Here is a 14,525-nt window from a genome sequence, read left to right as displayed (position 1 = left end):
CTGCCAGCTTGCTCACCTGGGAGCCAGAGGAGGGCTCAGCTCACCCCATCTCTGGGACCGATGCCTGGCTGGGCACTGTGTGGAGTCCATTTTAGTGCCAGAGAGGCCTGCACTCAGGCTCTGCGCTTGAGGGCTGTCTGCTTCTGGCCATAGATAGCCTGTGTGACGTGTGCCACAGGTGAGCCAGCTCCACAGAGCGGGTGCCCTCAGCTTATAGCAGGCCTGTGCATGGCAGCCAGTGTGCTCAGAAGTTATAGATACCCATTTGGTAGTCACAAAGGGCCCCCAGCATACAGTGATACTTACTTTCATTGATCATAATTCTGTTGACATTTTTTTAATTTGTTGACATTTTTGTACAAATAAGACATGAGTACATTCTAGTTACAGAACATTCAGGTAGTATATAAACATGTAGACTAAAATGTGACAGATCTCTTCTCCTTAAAAGTCAGCCACTATTCACAGTTTAATTTCCTAAATCATTTTCTGTATTTATAACACTTACACACACATACAATTGTGGGATTTCTTTTATTTTCTAAAAATGAACTACAGAAGGTATTATTCTAGAGTTTGCTTTTTCCCCTGACAGTGGGTCTGGGCACAGTCCATAGAGATGGTACCCCATTCACCTCGTTCTTTCTAGTGACTACTTACTGTACCATAGTATGGATGTTCTGTTTTACGTAACCACTCCAGTGGACATGGAGAGTGTTTCTGATGTTTCTGCTCAACCATGTTGCGGCACATATCCTTGTACATGTGTGAGCATGCAGTAAATGCAGCTGTGTTTCTGCCCGCCCATTTGTCAGGGGTGAAATTTGTCAGGCTGTCACACAGAAGGCATTGACATAGCATAGAGAGATGCGAGGGAGCTTCTGAGGAAAGACACGTTGGCTCCCCTATAGAGCCTCCTGGGGCCTGAGATGCAGAAATGCGGGTTGCACCCTGCGAGAAATATTAAGCAACATCCAGTTAGGAGACAGAGCCTGTGTGGGTGCTGTGAGGGCAACTCTGGGCTGTGTGACACCAGACAGATGGGGCAGGGGCCACCAGAGGTGCATGGGAGCAGCGGGCTCTGGGAAGGGCACTCACCCACACCAGCACACATCTGTTTCAATGTGAGGTGGAGACTCTGACCTATTCCCCAAACCTCTGATCCCACAGGGAGAAGGCCTGCCTGGTGGACGAGGACTCCCACTCTTCAGCTGGGACACTGCCGGGCCCCGGAGCCTCCCTCCCCTCCTCCTCTGGCCCAGGTCTGACATCCCCACCTTACACAGCCACTCCGATTGACCACGATTACGTCAAATGTAAAAAACCCCACCAGCAGGCAACGCCGGACGGTACAGTCCCTGTTCTCCCTACTGCCAGCCCAGGGCGGCATATCAATCACGGGGAGGGTGCTTGGGCGACTCATTTTGTCGCTTTGTTTTGGTGAGCGGGGGTGGTGGGTCTGGGGTGACACGGGCAATGTTGCGGCTGCTCATTAACCTCATGGATTCACGGTGATTCTTGTGCTTCTGAGACATGCTCAGGGTCGCCACCTGCCAGCTTGCCCACCTGGGAGCCAGGGGAGGGGCAGGCCAGGCTATGGCATCTCACCTCTTTGAGCCTTCTTTTTCCCACCTGCAATATGGAAGGCAGTTAGAAGACTGTGGCCTCCTGGAATGGCTCCTGGTGCAGTCAGCTTAGTGACACCTGCGTTGTTCAGCAGCGCGTTGTAACTGCTCTGTCCTTCTGACGGCAAGGACTAGGACGGAAGGCCGTGACTAGTGCTAAGTCTGTCACACCTGAGAATCCAGATAGGTTGTTAATGGGGGTCACCTGGGACCATATGTGTGGCCGTCCCATGTGGGATGGGGCAGGTGGCGACCATTCAACCACATTCCTTACTAACATTAGGAGGCTTGCATGCTGCCCTGTAGCTCGATTTCTTCATGTTCTCTCATTTTTATAGTGATAAGCTAGTGACAAAGTAGTTGCTGGGATAAGCCAAATTGGTGACTTAAGAGGGCCACTAAAGTGGAGTCCTGGGAGGTAGTGACAATGCTGAAAGACACCTGGCCCCTCACTCCCATATCACTCATCTCATCTGGGTTTGGGGAAACAGGCCTTCCTCTGCATTCCCCAAGGCATGGGGATGCTAGTAGGTGGATAGAATTGGTCCCAGGGCTGTGCCTCCTGCAAGGTGGTTTTTATAAAAGTGGCTCCTTGGAGTAAGAATGGGCCCTTTAGGGTGCCATGGTAGCCTTGAAGTTTAGTCCCGGTGCAGGTCTGGAGCAGGGGGGGCACCACCTTCACTCTAGTGCCCTGCTGAGGCCCCTGCCCAGTGCTCAGCTTCCTGGATATAGCATAGGCATCTGCCCACAACTTTCTGAACTGAGTGGGTAGGACTTGAGAGCAGGTTTAAAGAAGTGCTGGAGAAAGGATGACAAGGGGGCCAGAGTTCCATTTCTCTGAGGGCATGATTTGCTATTCTCAAGAAAGGAAAGGAGAGCTGCAGTGTCCCCTCCTGGGTTTGGTTTGGATCTGCAGCATGCGTGTTGAGAGAGGCTGAGGATCTGAGTGTGTGCTGTGTCTCTTACCTCCCAGAAGGTTTGTGTCATTATTCCCAGTCTCAGCATTGGCACCTCCCTGCCCACCCCAGAGTGTTGAGCAGAGGTAGGAGGAGCTGACCCACCTGCCCCTCCAGTCTTCAGTTCTGCAGACATTCCCTGTTAAGATCCTTTCTCCCTTTCTTAGTTAAGTTAATCACCCTGTTCCCAACCTTTGACTCTTGAGAATATTGAGAAAACATACTAGCAGCAAACCCCTGCTAGGGGAGTTAGTTTTTGCCAGCTGCTTCCTGGGAGGAAGTATTATGCCAAAGTTTTCAGGAGAGGAATGCCTTTCCTGGTTGTCTACATGCCATGTGGCCCTGCTCAAATGTACCTGGGCTGGGGAACGCAAGCACTGTCCTCTGCAGCTCTGCAGGCTCCCGCTGAGTTCATGCCACAGGCGCCACTATGCTGGGCTGTTAGCCCATTAGGGTTAAGTCTGCCTCTAGAAGCAGCGAAGGAGGGAGGTAGGAGCACCTCAGAAAGGGGGCCATGATGCCAGCTGTCCCATGTTGGCGCATGTACACACATGCATGAAGCTGTTGCTGAGCCACTGCAGATCACTCAGGCATGACAACTGGGCATGACGGGTCCTGGGTGCCAGCATGCTAATTATTTGTTCTGGAAGTTTGCAGAGGGAACCATACAAATAAATTCAAATATGGTTTCAGCAGTTGCACAATTTTGATTATTTGTATAAAAAATGTTTTCAAAGTGATTCCTGTCAATGATACAAAGCCATCAGGATCCCATGGCCCACCTTTGCCCACTCATAGCCCCACACTGGCCACCTGCGTGCTCTGCCCAGGCCTGGCTGCATAGGGCTTTCAGAACTCAGCTGCCTCACCTCTGAGAGAAAGCAGTGTCTGCAACATGAAAATGTTTGGGGTCCTAAAATAGCTGTGGTCTTAGAATGTTAAAGTGGCCCTTTCAGCAGCTACATTAATTCCTAGGGGAAGACCCAGGCTCCAGGGAGAAGCAGCAGATTGCTGGTGTCAGGGGATGTGCTGGTGGCTTCTGGGGGCCACACTGCCCACCTCTGTTCCTACTTCTCCTTCCGGGGAGAACATGTAGCTTCTACTTTCCAGTTAGTTTCTTGGCCTGAGACCAGCCTTGGGTCTACTGTGGGAGGACAGGGCGTTAGCACTCATTACAGGCCACCGCTGAGTCCTCGCACCACCAGGAGAGTGCTGGGCACTTCGAGCTGAGGAGAAGCAGTCATGGGGAAGTCAGACAGGGAGGCAAGTACACAGCAGGCCCTGATCAAAGGATCTGATTTCCAGTCCCAGCTCCATTGTGCTCTGCAACCTTGGACAAGGGACCTCACTTCTCAGTTTCCTCACCTGTTGAATGGGGTAATGTCTTCCTCATGGGTATTAAATCAAAGTGCTAACACTTTGTAGCCACCTCCTAGATGGAGTTATCCAGGTCATTGGTGGAGTGAGGGGCAAGCCTTAGGTAGCACTGCATAGAGGGAAGAGCCTGAGCTCTGGGGCCAGTACCCCTAGGCACCCCAACTCTCTCCAGCCAGTGGCATGGCCTTACAAGAGGTGCAGGTAGTGTCCTCTGAAGCAGCCAGCAGCTCCTCAGTGGGCTTGGGCGTGGGGCTTTCTGGATCCCAGCTTCCCACCCCCACAGAAAATTTGCCAGCAGTGGGAGAGGGAGTCAGGCATCAGGACTTTCCTTGGTCATGGTTAGGAGACCTTGCATCCGAGCTCCCTTCCCACATTAGTATGCCTTTGCTTCAAAACCAGAAATCAGCTAGGGTCAATTCTGATTTGGTTTAAGATTTAGAAAAGATTTAGAAAAATAGCTCCAGGTATATGTAGGTTCCCTAACATTTGATAGTAGCTGCTTCATAGGACCCAAATTTGTTCTCTGAACTACCCTCACCTGCAACCTTGTGTCGCCTGCACTAGGGTGGGGAGCATCCTGCAGCCCGTGTGTAACTCTGGTAAAAATCCTTTGGAATCAGCCCCTCAGGTCACTCTGACTGTACCGCAGCCTGGTGTCAAAGCCAGCCCTTCTCCGAACAGCCAGGAGGGCACTCACGGCTGACCTGAGGAGGGGCCCTCTGGCCAAGCTGCAAAAGAGAGCAAGAGAGATAACAGAGAGAGAAGCTTCGTCCCAGGCTGTGCTGCTGGCAGCTCTGGCTAGTTGTGCTTCCCACCTGCCTAACGTCTCCCTTCCATTAGTCTCTTAGAATTTGCCCACAGGGCTGAAATCCTTAGTGTTGAAGCATCCTGACTAGGAAAACAAAGTGACCAGAGGAGTAAGTTGTGACCTTCAAGGGGCTCCCAGTGATTATTCTTTACACATGTTCAAACAACATAAGGAGATCTTTGAACAAAACCTCTACCCCTACCCTGTGTATAGTATGCATGTGTATGTTTGTGTGTGTGTGTGTGTGTGTGTGTGTGTGTGCGCGCGCGCACGTGCCCCTGTGTAATTATGCCCTACCACTCAGTACTGTGTGCTTTCCGTGTGCTGGGCTCTGGGCAGGTGCCTGCAGGGTAGTAGCATATCTCCATCTTCACAGCTGCCCTGCAGGCTTGGCCATGCCTTTGTTTCCCCAAGAGGAACCAGAGCTGAGGGCAGGTGGGCACTCATCCAAAACTGCCTACTATAGTCAGGGTGGAGCCAAGAGAGAGTGGATCTGAATCTCCCTCCACCCCTGGCCAGAGGTGAGGCTGATACTAGGAAGGCCTGTGCTTGGCCAGCCTGCCAGAGACTGAATCTGTGTGTTTCCCTTGTCCTTCAGCAGAGGGCCCAGGGAACTTGGCTATGACAGAATGGCTTGATTTGTCACTTGGCCTGGCTCAGTCCCCCTTTGGCATGTGTCTGTAGTGGCTCTCTTAGACTAAAATCCTTGCTCTCTGCCTGTCGTGCTCCATGTCACCTCAGAACGCCAAAGCCAGAAAAGGCCTCGAGTCAAAGGCCTTGTGCTGTAGTAAGTCTGGGGCTGAGCCTCCCGTAGCGTCTTTGGCCAAGCTGTGGCCATGCCTATCCAGGTGGTTCCATCAGTGCTGTGCAAGGTTCATAGAAAAGCACTGGTCCCTGCTGTAAAGGAGATTGGTGCAAATCAGTCAGTTATGTAGCTGAGGTTTTGGGGCCAACTGATGCCTGCACCAGAGAGGTGGGGTTTGCTCATCCCAGAGAAACGTGGACCCTCTTTGTGGGGTTAGAGGCCTTCCCAAGGAGGCAAAGCTTAGCCAGGACCCGAGGGGTATGTTGATGTTTCCCTTGAGGGGGTGGGGAGAGGGAGCAGCCAGGGTCAGAAGAGTGGGAGCCTTTGGAGGCTGGTGTCCACCAAGGGTGGTGGTGCCTACATAGTCCCGCTGACAGCATGGACAGAGCCACTGAGGAGCCTCAGGCTGCCCTGAGCCCAAGGTTGTAGGGTATGGACCTTACTGGAGAGCCCAGGGTGCCCTGTGCCAAGCCCCCATTGTGGCCATCCATCCTCAACCTCCATGCTGTCACTGTCTGTGTCGTGTGCCGTCTGCTCATCTTCGACTGTTCGCCCCATGCTGCCTCCACCAATATTGCCCGTGCTGCCCCTAACCCTGACCACACTCTGTTCTCCAGGCTTTGTCTTTCTGCTTGCACCTGTCACGGCTCGCTTCAGGGAACAGCGCAGACCCGCATGCTCAGCCCTCAGTCCGGCTCCCTGCTACCCCTGTGACCAGGATCACCTTCATGTCTGCTGGTCCTGTGATTTGGAGAGTGTGTTTGATGTGCTTGGCTTCTGCTGATGGCCTGTCTTCCCAGTTCTGGCCAGAGGCAGTTGTAATGGTGGCCTCTCCTCCACTGTCCGCCTGCCTGCACCTCCAGCAGGTGGCCCAGTCCTATATTTCCATTGCTTTGCTCTTTCTTGCTTAAAAAAAAATAACAAAGGCAATAGACTCTAACATACCAAATTATCTTTACTAGGATGAGTGTATAAAAATGCAAATTGTGCACAGTAACCTTGATACTCTGAGGTGGGTCCTGTGTCTGCAGCCCACCAGGGCCAGGCTATGTAGGGCCGGAAGCTGTGAATGGCAGTCAGTCCTGAAGGGCGGGCCCGGCCTGGCCTCTGCTCAGCGGTCTACCCTCCTATGGCTAAGGGGAGGTCAGTTTTCTGGTAGGAATGCTGTTCCTAAATAGACCTTCTCAAAGTGGGAGAGACTCTTAAGTGGAGTTCAGTGTGTTCTGCTTGTTCCCGATAGGGGCAGGGGACAGGGGAGGCTGTCAGGGAAGAGCCAGTCACCTCCTTTTTTCTCTTCTTCATTCTTAACTTTTTGAAAACCTCTTTAGGCTGTAGCTGGTCATGGCATTTATTGAGCATCTACTGTGTGCCAGGCATGGAAAAGGGTGCCATAGGGAAAGTCAAGATAAAGGAGCCTTGATTTCTGCTGCCAGGTTGGATATGATGTCCCACGGTATCATGGGACAGTAGTTGGTGCCAAGGAAGAGTGCCATGAGCTGGCAGACAGAAGCAGGTTCTGGGGTTTGGTGGGTTGGGAGGACTTCCTCGAGAAGGTGAGTCTCTAGAGCGCCTGCGGGCCCATTTTGGGGGAAAGGCAATTGGGACAAAGACATGGAGTTTGGAGAGTCCTACAGCTTTTGGATACTGAGGTGCCTGGGGTGGATGAAAAAGAGACTGAGACAAGAGAGCTTGGGAAAGCAGCTGGGCTCAGAGGGCTGGGCTCTTTCCTATGGGCAGCAGGGAGAGTGATTGTAGTCACAGGATCTCTCTTTCTGGGCTCTAAGGCAGGCACATTTTCCCCCCAACATCCTTGGAAGAGCCTTTCTGGGAAGCTCACTAGATGGCTGGGGGATGTCAGCCTCACAGCCTTACAGAGCTACTTCTCTTCTTCTGGCATTTGTATCAAGACGGGCTGCTCACCTGCCTTTGGTCAGGAAAATGTTTAAAGCCTCCCGAGGCCTCCCTGGTCGATGCCTCTTTCCTGGCTCAGGAAGGATGAGAGATGCATGATGAGGTCTCTGAGCATCAGGCCCCTCAGGGCAGTCTGTACATGTCGGGGCTTCGAGGTGTCTGGCAGTGCTTTGTTGGCCCTCACCTGTGAGCACTGGCCAAGAATGGACAAGTGGTGCAGCCTGGCCCCCACATGATGCCCTTGTGCCCACCTGCTGTCTGCTATGTATCTGCCTCGTCTCAGGATCCCCCAGGTTTCTGGTATCACTTTTCTTTGGCATCTATCCAGTCTCCTCAGCCTGACATGGGCACCCCCATTTCCCAGGGCCAGCCCTGCTTCTGGTGGATGTGTTCTTTCCCAGCGGTTGGCCAAGATTGACTGAGGCGGGTTTTGTCTAGTCAAGAAATTTCTCAAAGTATTAATTCCACCCAAGTTTACGGTTCTTAGAAACCCTTTGTTGCCTAGTTAGCAGGGCATTTGTGGTCTTTTCTGGAGCATTAGTCAGAGCTGCTGCAGTAGCACAACCATACATCTTCCTCAGGCTTTTACTGCCCGGAGCTGATGGAGCAAATGGCTGTGAGCTGTTTCTAGTCTTGCTGCTGGAGCACATGGAGGAAACACACTTGAGGAGACACTGGGAACTTGTTTCTTGTAACTGAAGAGCTCTTTTAGGCTGGCCTGGAAATCCTGGGACTGTCTAAGGGATCTGAGCTGAGTCAGACCTAAACAAGGAGGACTCAGAACACAGAGTCTGTTCTTACACTGAGTGAGGACAGGCAGCCTGTCTGTCACTGAGCCTGGTCTCTTTCCCTCTGCGTCGCCAGCTGTCATTCCTTTACAGTTGATCCTGCAAATCCCACCCTGGAAGTGGAAGGTTCTGGAGCTTAGAGGGAGGCAGTTTAATAAGCAGTTGGCTGGCAGATGCACATCCCCCTAAGGATTCAGAGGGAAGGCTGGCGTGGCCCAGATGCATAGACATGAAACATTCCAGTAATTAACAATAACAATCAAATATTTATAATCTTGCCACAAATATTAATTAGTATGAGCAGGTTTTGTGTGGGCAGATTTTTAAAAGAACATTCTGAAAAAAAGAACAAGGCCAGCCTATAGCCTGCTTGCTCGTGCCAGTCTTCTTTCCTGTTGGCCTCCAAGCAGCTCCCTAAAGAAATCAGCTCTCAGCTCCTGAGACTTAAGGCTAGATGCCTAGACTGTGGACAGTCCCTGAAGGTTCCATCCAGGGTGTCTGTTTCTCTGGTAGGCCCTCTCCACCCAGTCCCATAGGATGTTTAGGCTAAGTCTGGCTGTCCTTCATCAAAGAGGCTTTCCATCTGTCTCTTGCTCTGCCTTAGAACCAGGAGGCCTAGAACCCCCTCCTCACCCCAAAGCCCCTCCACAGAACAAGAGCCAGCACTGCCTGACTCTGACTTCTCCCATCTGGCCTTTCTTTATTAGGCAAGGCAGGAGAATAGAATGCCTCTGCTACCAAGCTTGGCAGCCTCTGTCTACAGAGGATAGGCATACCCAGCTGGTCCTCTGAGGGCTCAGCACAAGCCGTTAGCACACAAAATTGCATGTCAGTCCCTTTGAACCCAGGACCACAGGATCTCAAAGACAATTCATGGAGGAGGTAAGACTAGAGCCAGGCCTGTAGGCTGTGTTCCTGAGGCCAGAATCCCCTCTCCACATACATCCAAAGACTCCCCAGTGCACATGGGCAGCATGAGAGTGGTGCATGATGGTGCTAGGCTGCCTTCAGCTGTCCAGGAAGCAGATGGAGTATGGCTCAGGGAGGTTTGGTTCTTGCCTAAAGATACATGGCTGATGGATGGGGGTCCCACCCTAGAGGAGCCTTTGACCCTCTTCTCCCAGAAGCCTTCCCTGGGTGCACTGGCCCTTCCTTGGCTGCAGGCGTGGTAACCTGAGAGATGACCTTGCAGAGGGGCCTGCTGGGAGTGGGAAGAGGACAGAAGTCAGTGGCATCCTTCCTTCTTCTGCCCTTCTGCAGTGGCCTCCCAGGGCAAGGGCTTCCTGCTTCAGGAATCAGAGTGGCTCTGGGCTACACATCCCAGTCCAAATAACCCTCCTTGCTGCCTGCCCTCCTAGGTCATCCAACTCCAGGGGCTCCTCTTCTCCAAGAGCTTCTTCCCAGCACTGTGACACATTGTCCTCCCTACCTTGACTCACCCAGTTCCTGAGCTGTCCCATCCACAGCAGCCCAGCTGGTGGCAGGATGAGAGTCCTTTTCATGCTCTGCGATGTTCTTGGCAAACTTACCCCACCGTTTGTGTCTGTCTGTCTGTGGCCTCTCTGAGGTCTTCAGTTAGTCGTATCAGAGAAGGTTTGCTTCCCTAGAAGTGGAGGAATGGGGACTGGGGCACTGTCTTCCCTGGTAGATAGAGCCATTCTTTAAGAGCTTTTTCATTCATCCCTTTTGCCCTATTGATGTGAAAGAATTGGAACTTGATTTTCTTTCAGTCTGACTGGCTTGAAACTTTGTATGAAACCTTGGATTGATTTTTAGTATTTGAAATCAGGGTCATTTTAAATAGGCTGTGCCAACCCTTTCAGACACACAAGACCTGAAAGGAGCAGAAAGTGGGCCTTGGGCCTTGAGTCCCCTTTGGTGGCTCTCATTTCAAGAGATAACATGTCCCTGGATTCCTTCCTGTGGTGCCGCCCCCTTGGGAGTGGCAAGAAACCTTGGCAAGCACCTCCCCCACCCACTTGCTTCACAGGTCAGCTGGGCACCTCATCTCCATGTACATAGCCCCTGCCTCTCCAGCTCTGCCCCAATAGCCCACCCCAGCACCATGACCTGCAGGAGGCACCCAGGACTGTGGTGAGCCCCATTAGCAGTACCTTCCATGGGGCTACTTAGGTACTTTGATTACCCCCTGAGACAAGAGCTTATCTAGAATCACCACAGTGCCCCCAGGGCCAGTACCAGTCTTTCTTCTCTGTTTTTTTCAGATGATTGGCAGTTCCAGATTCTCACACCTGTGTCAGAGAGGTTCCAGAAAGGCCTGACAAAGTACAGGCCCCTTGGCTTGCACTTTTCTTGCTCCACTGCTGTAGATGTTATTTTAAGAGGCTTAGCAGCGCTGGGCATGGTGGCTCATGCCTGTAATCCCAGCACTTAGGGAGGCTGAGGTGGGCAGATCACAAGATCAGGAGTTCAAGCCCAGCCTGGCCAATATGGTGAAACCCCGTCTCTACTAAAAATTCAAAAAAATTAGCTGGGTGTAGTGGCACATGTCTGTAATCCCAGCTACTCAGGAGGCTGAGGCAGGAGAAATGCTTGAACTCGGGAGGCAGAGGTCGCAGTGAGCCGAGGTTGCGCCACTGCACTCCAGCCTGGGCAACAGAGCTGGACTGTGTCTCAAAAAAAAAAAAAAAAAAAAAAAGAGGGTCTCAGCAGAGTCCCCACTCAGTTGGTGGTGGTTCTTCAGGGGAGCAGAAGCCCCTACACAGCTTGCTATCCTTGCTTGCCCACACAGTTCCTGGTGAGGTCTGGCCACCTTCACTGCCTGCTGAATGGATCTGTGGTTCCTTCACATTGCAGCATCAAGAGGGCGTTAGCACTTTGGGAGTAAATATCTACTTGCCTAAACCAATCCCTAATTTTCATAATGATCACAGTTAGGATTCCACCAGATTGTCAATTCCTTTAGGCCCAGAGCCCAAGAGGCTGTGAGCCAGTGAGCTTGTAGGGCAGCATGCCAGTCAGTGAAATCATCCCAGCGATGCTTGCTTCCTGGAACTTGCCGCAGGATGTGCTGCTGAGCTGTGCAGTGACTTCAGCTAGTCTCAGACTGGCTGAGGAGAGCCAGCCCTAGCCTGTCTTTCAGGGAGACTTCAACTGCAGGAGCATGGTCTGCTGTCTTTCAGAGACTGAGGCTTCATGAGCATTGTCTGAACCAACGGTGTTCTCACTGTCAGGGCCAGAGTGAATGCTACAGGGCTGTCACTGGGCTGTCACTTGTGTGCCAGGTACTAGACCACACCTCTGTGGGACCCCATATATGTCAGGGACAGAGGTAGGAAGACAATAGCAATCATGTTAAAAAACATTAAGGTGGGAGTCCAGAGCAGCAAAATCATTTGGCCAAGATCATCCAACCCCTAAGTGGCAGATCTGAGATGGGAAGGTGGGTCTGGGAGCCCACCTCAGCCTCCCAAGTAACTGCCACGCCTGCCTACCCTCCCAGTGGGACCCAGCTGATTGGCACTAAAACATGGACCAATACGAGGCTTTAAGGTTGGTGGACCCTGGGGGACCATGTCTGCCTTTCTCCTTGTGTTGCCCAAGAGGCCACTGTGGCATGGACTTCTCTGAGATAATATGTGGTTGCAGTTTTTAGGTGAAAACGGATTTAACTCGTTCATGATCTCCTAGCTAGTAAATGCCACAAGAGGAACTTGAACTTAGCTCTCTTGATTGCTAGCTTATTGAGCTTCACCTTGAGATATAACTGCCAGTCGTCTAAAAGGTTCAAGACCGTTTTATTTTTTAAAAGTTCTCCGCTGGGCGCAGTGGCTCACGCCTGTAATCCCAGCACTTTGGGAGGCTGAGACGGGTGGATCACCTGAGGTCAGGAGTTTGAGACCAGCCTGGCCAACATAGTGAAACCCCATCTCTACTAAAAATACAAAAGATTAGCCGGTGTGGTAGTGCATGTCCATAGTTCAGCTACTGAGGCAGGAGGTGGAGATTGCAGTGAACCAAGATCATGCCATTGTACTCTAGCATGGGCAACAGAGTGAGGCCCTATTCTCAAAAAAAATTTTTTTAAGTTCTAATTTATCTCTATTTGTTTATTTTAGTATTTCTTTAAAAAAAAATGTAGTTGTTGCCTTAGGGTTAACAAAATAAACCTTTCATTAATCACAGCCTGCCTTCAGGTGATACTATGTCATTGGCAGTGGAAGAGCTGCTCATCTTTTGCACTCTTGTTTTCATTTACTTCACTTTTATATATGTTCTAAGCCCACAATACATTGCTACTATTTTTGCTTTAGAAAACAGACAAATCAAAAATAAAAAGAATGTATTTTATATCTACCATAACTTTAGCAATTTCAGGGAACTCCATCTCTTTATTTAGATCAAAATTTCTATCTGGCTTCATAGTCATTCTACCTGAAGAATTACCTTTAACATTTCTTGTAACTCAGATATGGTCATGAATCCCCTCAGTTTTTGTTGGCCTGGGGGAAAAAGAAAGAACTTTATTTTTGTGCAATTTTTAGAGATATTTTCACTGAGTATAGAATTCTAAGTTGACTATTCTTTCAGCACTTTAAAGATATTATTGGTAATTTGTAGATTCTAGTGAGAAGTCTGTTGTAATTCTTAACTTTATTCCTCAGTATCTGATATCTTTCTCTGACTGCCTTCAACATTTTATATCTTTGGGTTTCAGCAGTTTCAAAATGGTCCACCTAGGTGTGATTTTTTTTTTTTTTTTTAATGTGTGTGGAGGGATCTTTTCCTTGCTTGGTGTTTTCTGAGAATCTTGGTGATTTTATGTCTCTCATTATTTTTGGAAAATTCTTAGTCATTATGTCTTTAAATATTTCTACTGTCCTGTTTCTCCCTCATCTCCTTTTGTAACTTCAATTAGTGTGTTGGATCATTTGGATACTCTTTTTCTCTGGGTTTGGATTACAGATACTCCTCAACTGACAATGGAGTTATTTCCTGATAAAACAATCGTAAGTTGAAAATAAGTCAGAAATGCATTTAATATACCTGACCTACCAACGTCATAGATTAGCTCAATCTAACCTAAGCATGCTCAGAATACTTGCCTTAGCCTACAGTTGGGGAAAATCATCTAACACAAGGGTCCCCAGCCCCTAGGTCACAGACTGGTACTGGTCCATGGCCTGTAAGGAACTGGGCTGCACAGCAGGAGTTGAGCAATGGGCAGGCAAGCACTACTACCTGAGCTCTGCCTCCTGTGCAATCAATGGCAGGCGTCATTAGATTCTCATAGGAGTGTGAACCCTACTGTGAACTGCACATGTGAGGGACCTAGGTTGTGTGTTCCTTGAAAGAATCTAATGCCTGAGAATAGTTGCATCTTGAAACCATCCCCCTCTACCCCCACAGTCTGTGGAAAATTGTCTTCCACAAAACCAGCCCCTGGTTCCAAAAAGGTTGGAAACCACTGATTGAACACAAAGCCTATTTTATGGTAAAGTGTTGAATATCTCTGTAAGAGTATCGTACTGCATATCACTAGCTCAGGAAAAATCAAAATTCAAAATTTAAAGTGTAGTTTCTACTGAATGCATATCACTTCTGCATCATTGTAAAGTCAAAAAAATTTTAAGTTGAACTATTATAAGTTGGAGACTGTCAGTATTTCTAGTGACCTGTTTTCAAGTTTTGAGTTCCTTTTCTTCCTTCGCTGGGTCAAGTTGGCTGCAATGTCTGGGAAAGGCATTCTTCATCTCTGTTACTGTGTTTTTTATTTCTAGCCTTTGCATTTGATTCTTGCTTTTTTTTAATCTCACCGCTGAAATTTCCTGTCTGTTCATGCATGTTGTTCAGCTTTTCTACTATGGCCTTTGACATACTAATCATATTTATGAATCTTATTAATCTTAGTTATTTTTAATTCTCTGACATGTAGTTCCAATATCTGGGTCATCTGGGAGTCTGGTTCTGCTGATTGTTTTGTCTCTTGACAATGTACTTTTTTCTTTCTTTCTATGTGTGTCTTACAATTTTTACATTGAATACTAGGTATCATGTGTAGGACAGAGGAGAAATAAGTAATATTTCTCCTGAAATAAGTAATATTTATGCCTGGAATAGGCTTTCTCTTTTGTTTCTAGGCCTTTGGTAGGGAAAGTTGAATTAGGCTAGTCAGAAATTGAGCTGGCTTGGGTTTTGTTGTTGCTGTGGTTACCTTCAGTGCCCCAGTGGTGCCATCATAACTCACTGCAGCCTTGACCACCCAAGCTCAAATTCCTCTTATGTTACCTTGTG

General features: G+C 49.5%; 1 protein-coding gene across 15 annotated transcripts in view; it reads left to right on the top strand.

Annotated features, from left to right (window-relative positions):
* CABIN1 (calcineurin binding protein 1) overlaps positions 1-14,525 on the top strand; it is a 161,899-nt gene that overhangs the window by 81,307 nt on the left and 66,067 nt on the right. For all 15 annotated transcript variants that reach the window (XM_054239497.2, XM_078336360.1, XM_054239499.2 and 12 more), the window contains one exon: positions 1,171-1,349. In XM_054239497.2, coding sequence (XP_054095472.2) covers positions 1,171-1,349 — 179 coding nt within the window. The remainder of the gene's footprint in view (positions 1-1,170; positions 1,350-14,525) is intronic.

The sequence above is a fragment of the Callithrix jacchus genome, chromosome 1 (genome assembly GCF_049354715.1).
Source record: "Callithrix jacchus isolate 240 chromosome 1, calJac240_pri, whole genome shotgun sequence".
NCBI lineage: Eukaryota > Metazoa > Chordata > Mammalia > Primates > Cebidae > Callithrix > Callithrix jacchus.
Note: the sequence above shows the minus strand (reverse complement) of the source record. Positions and strands in the feature narration are given on the sequence as shown.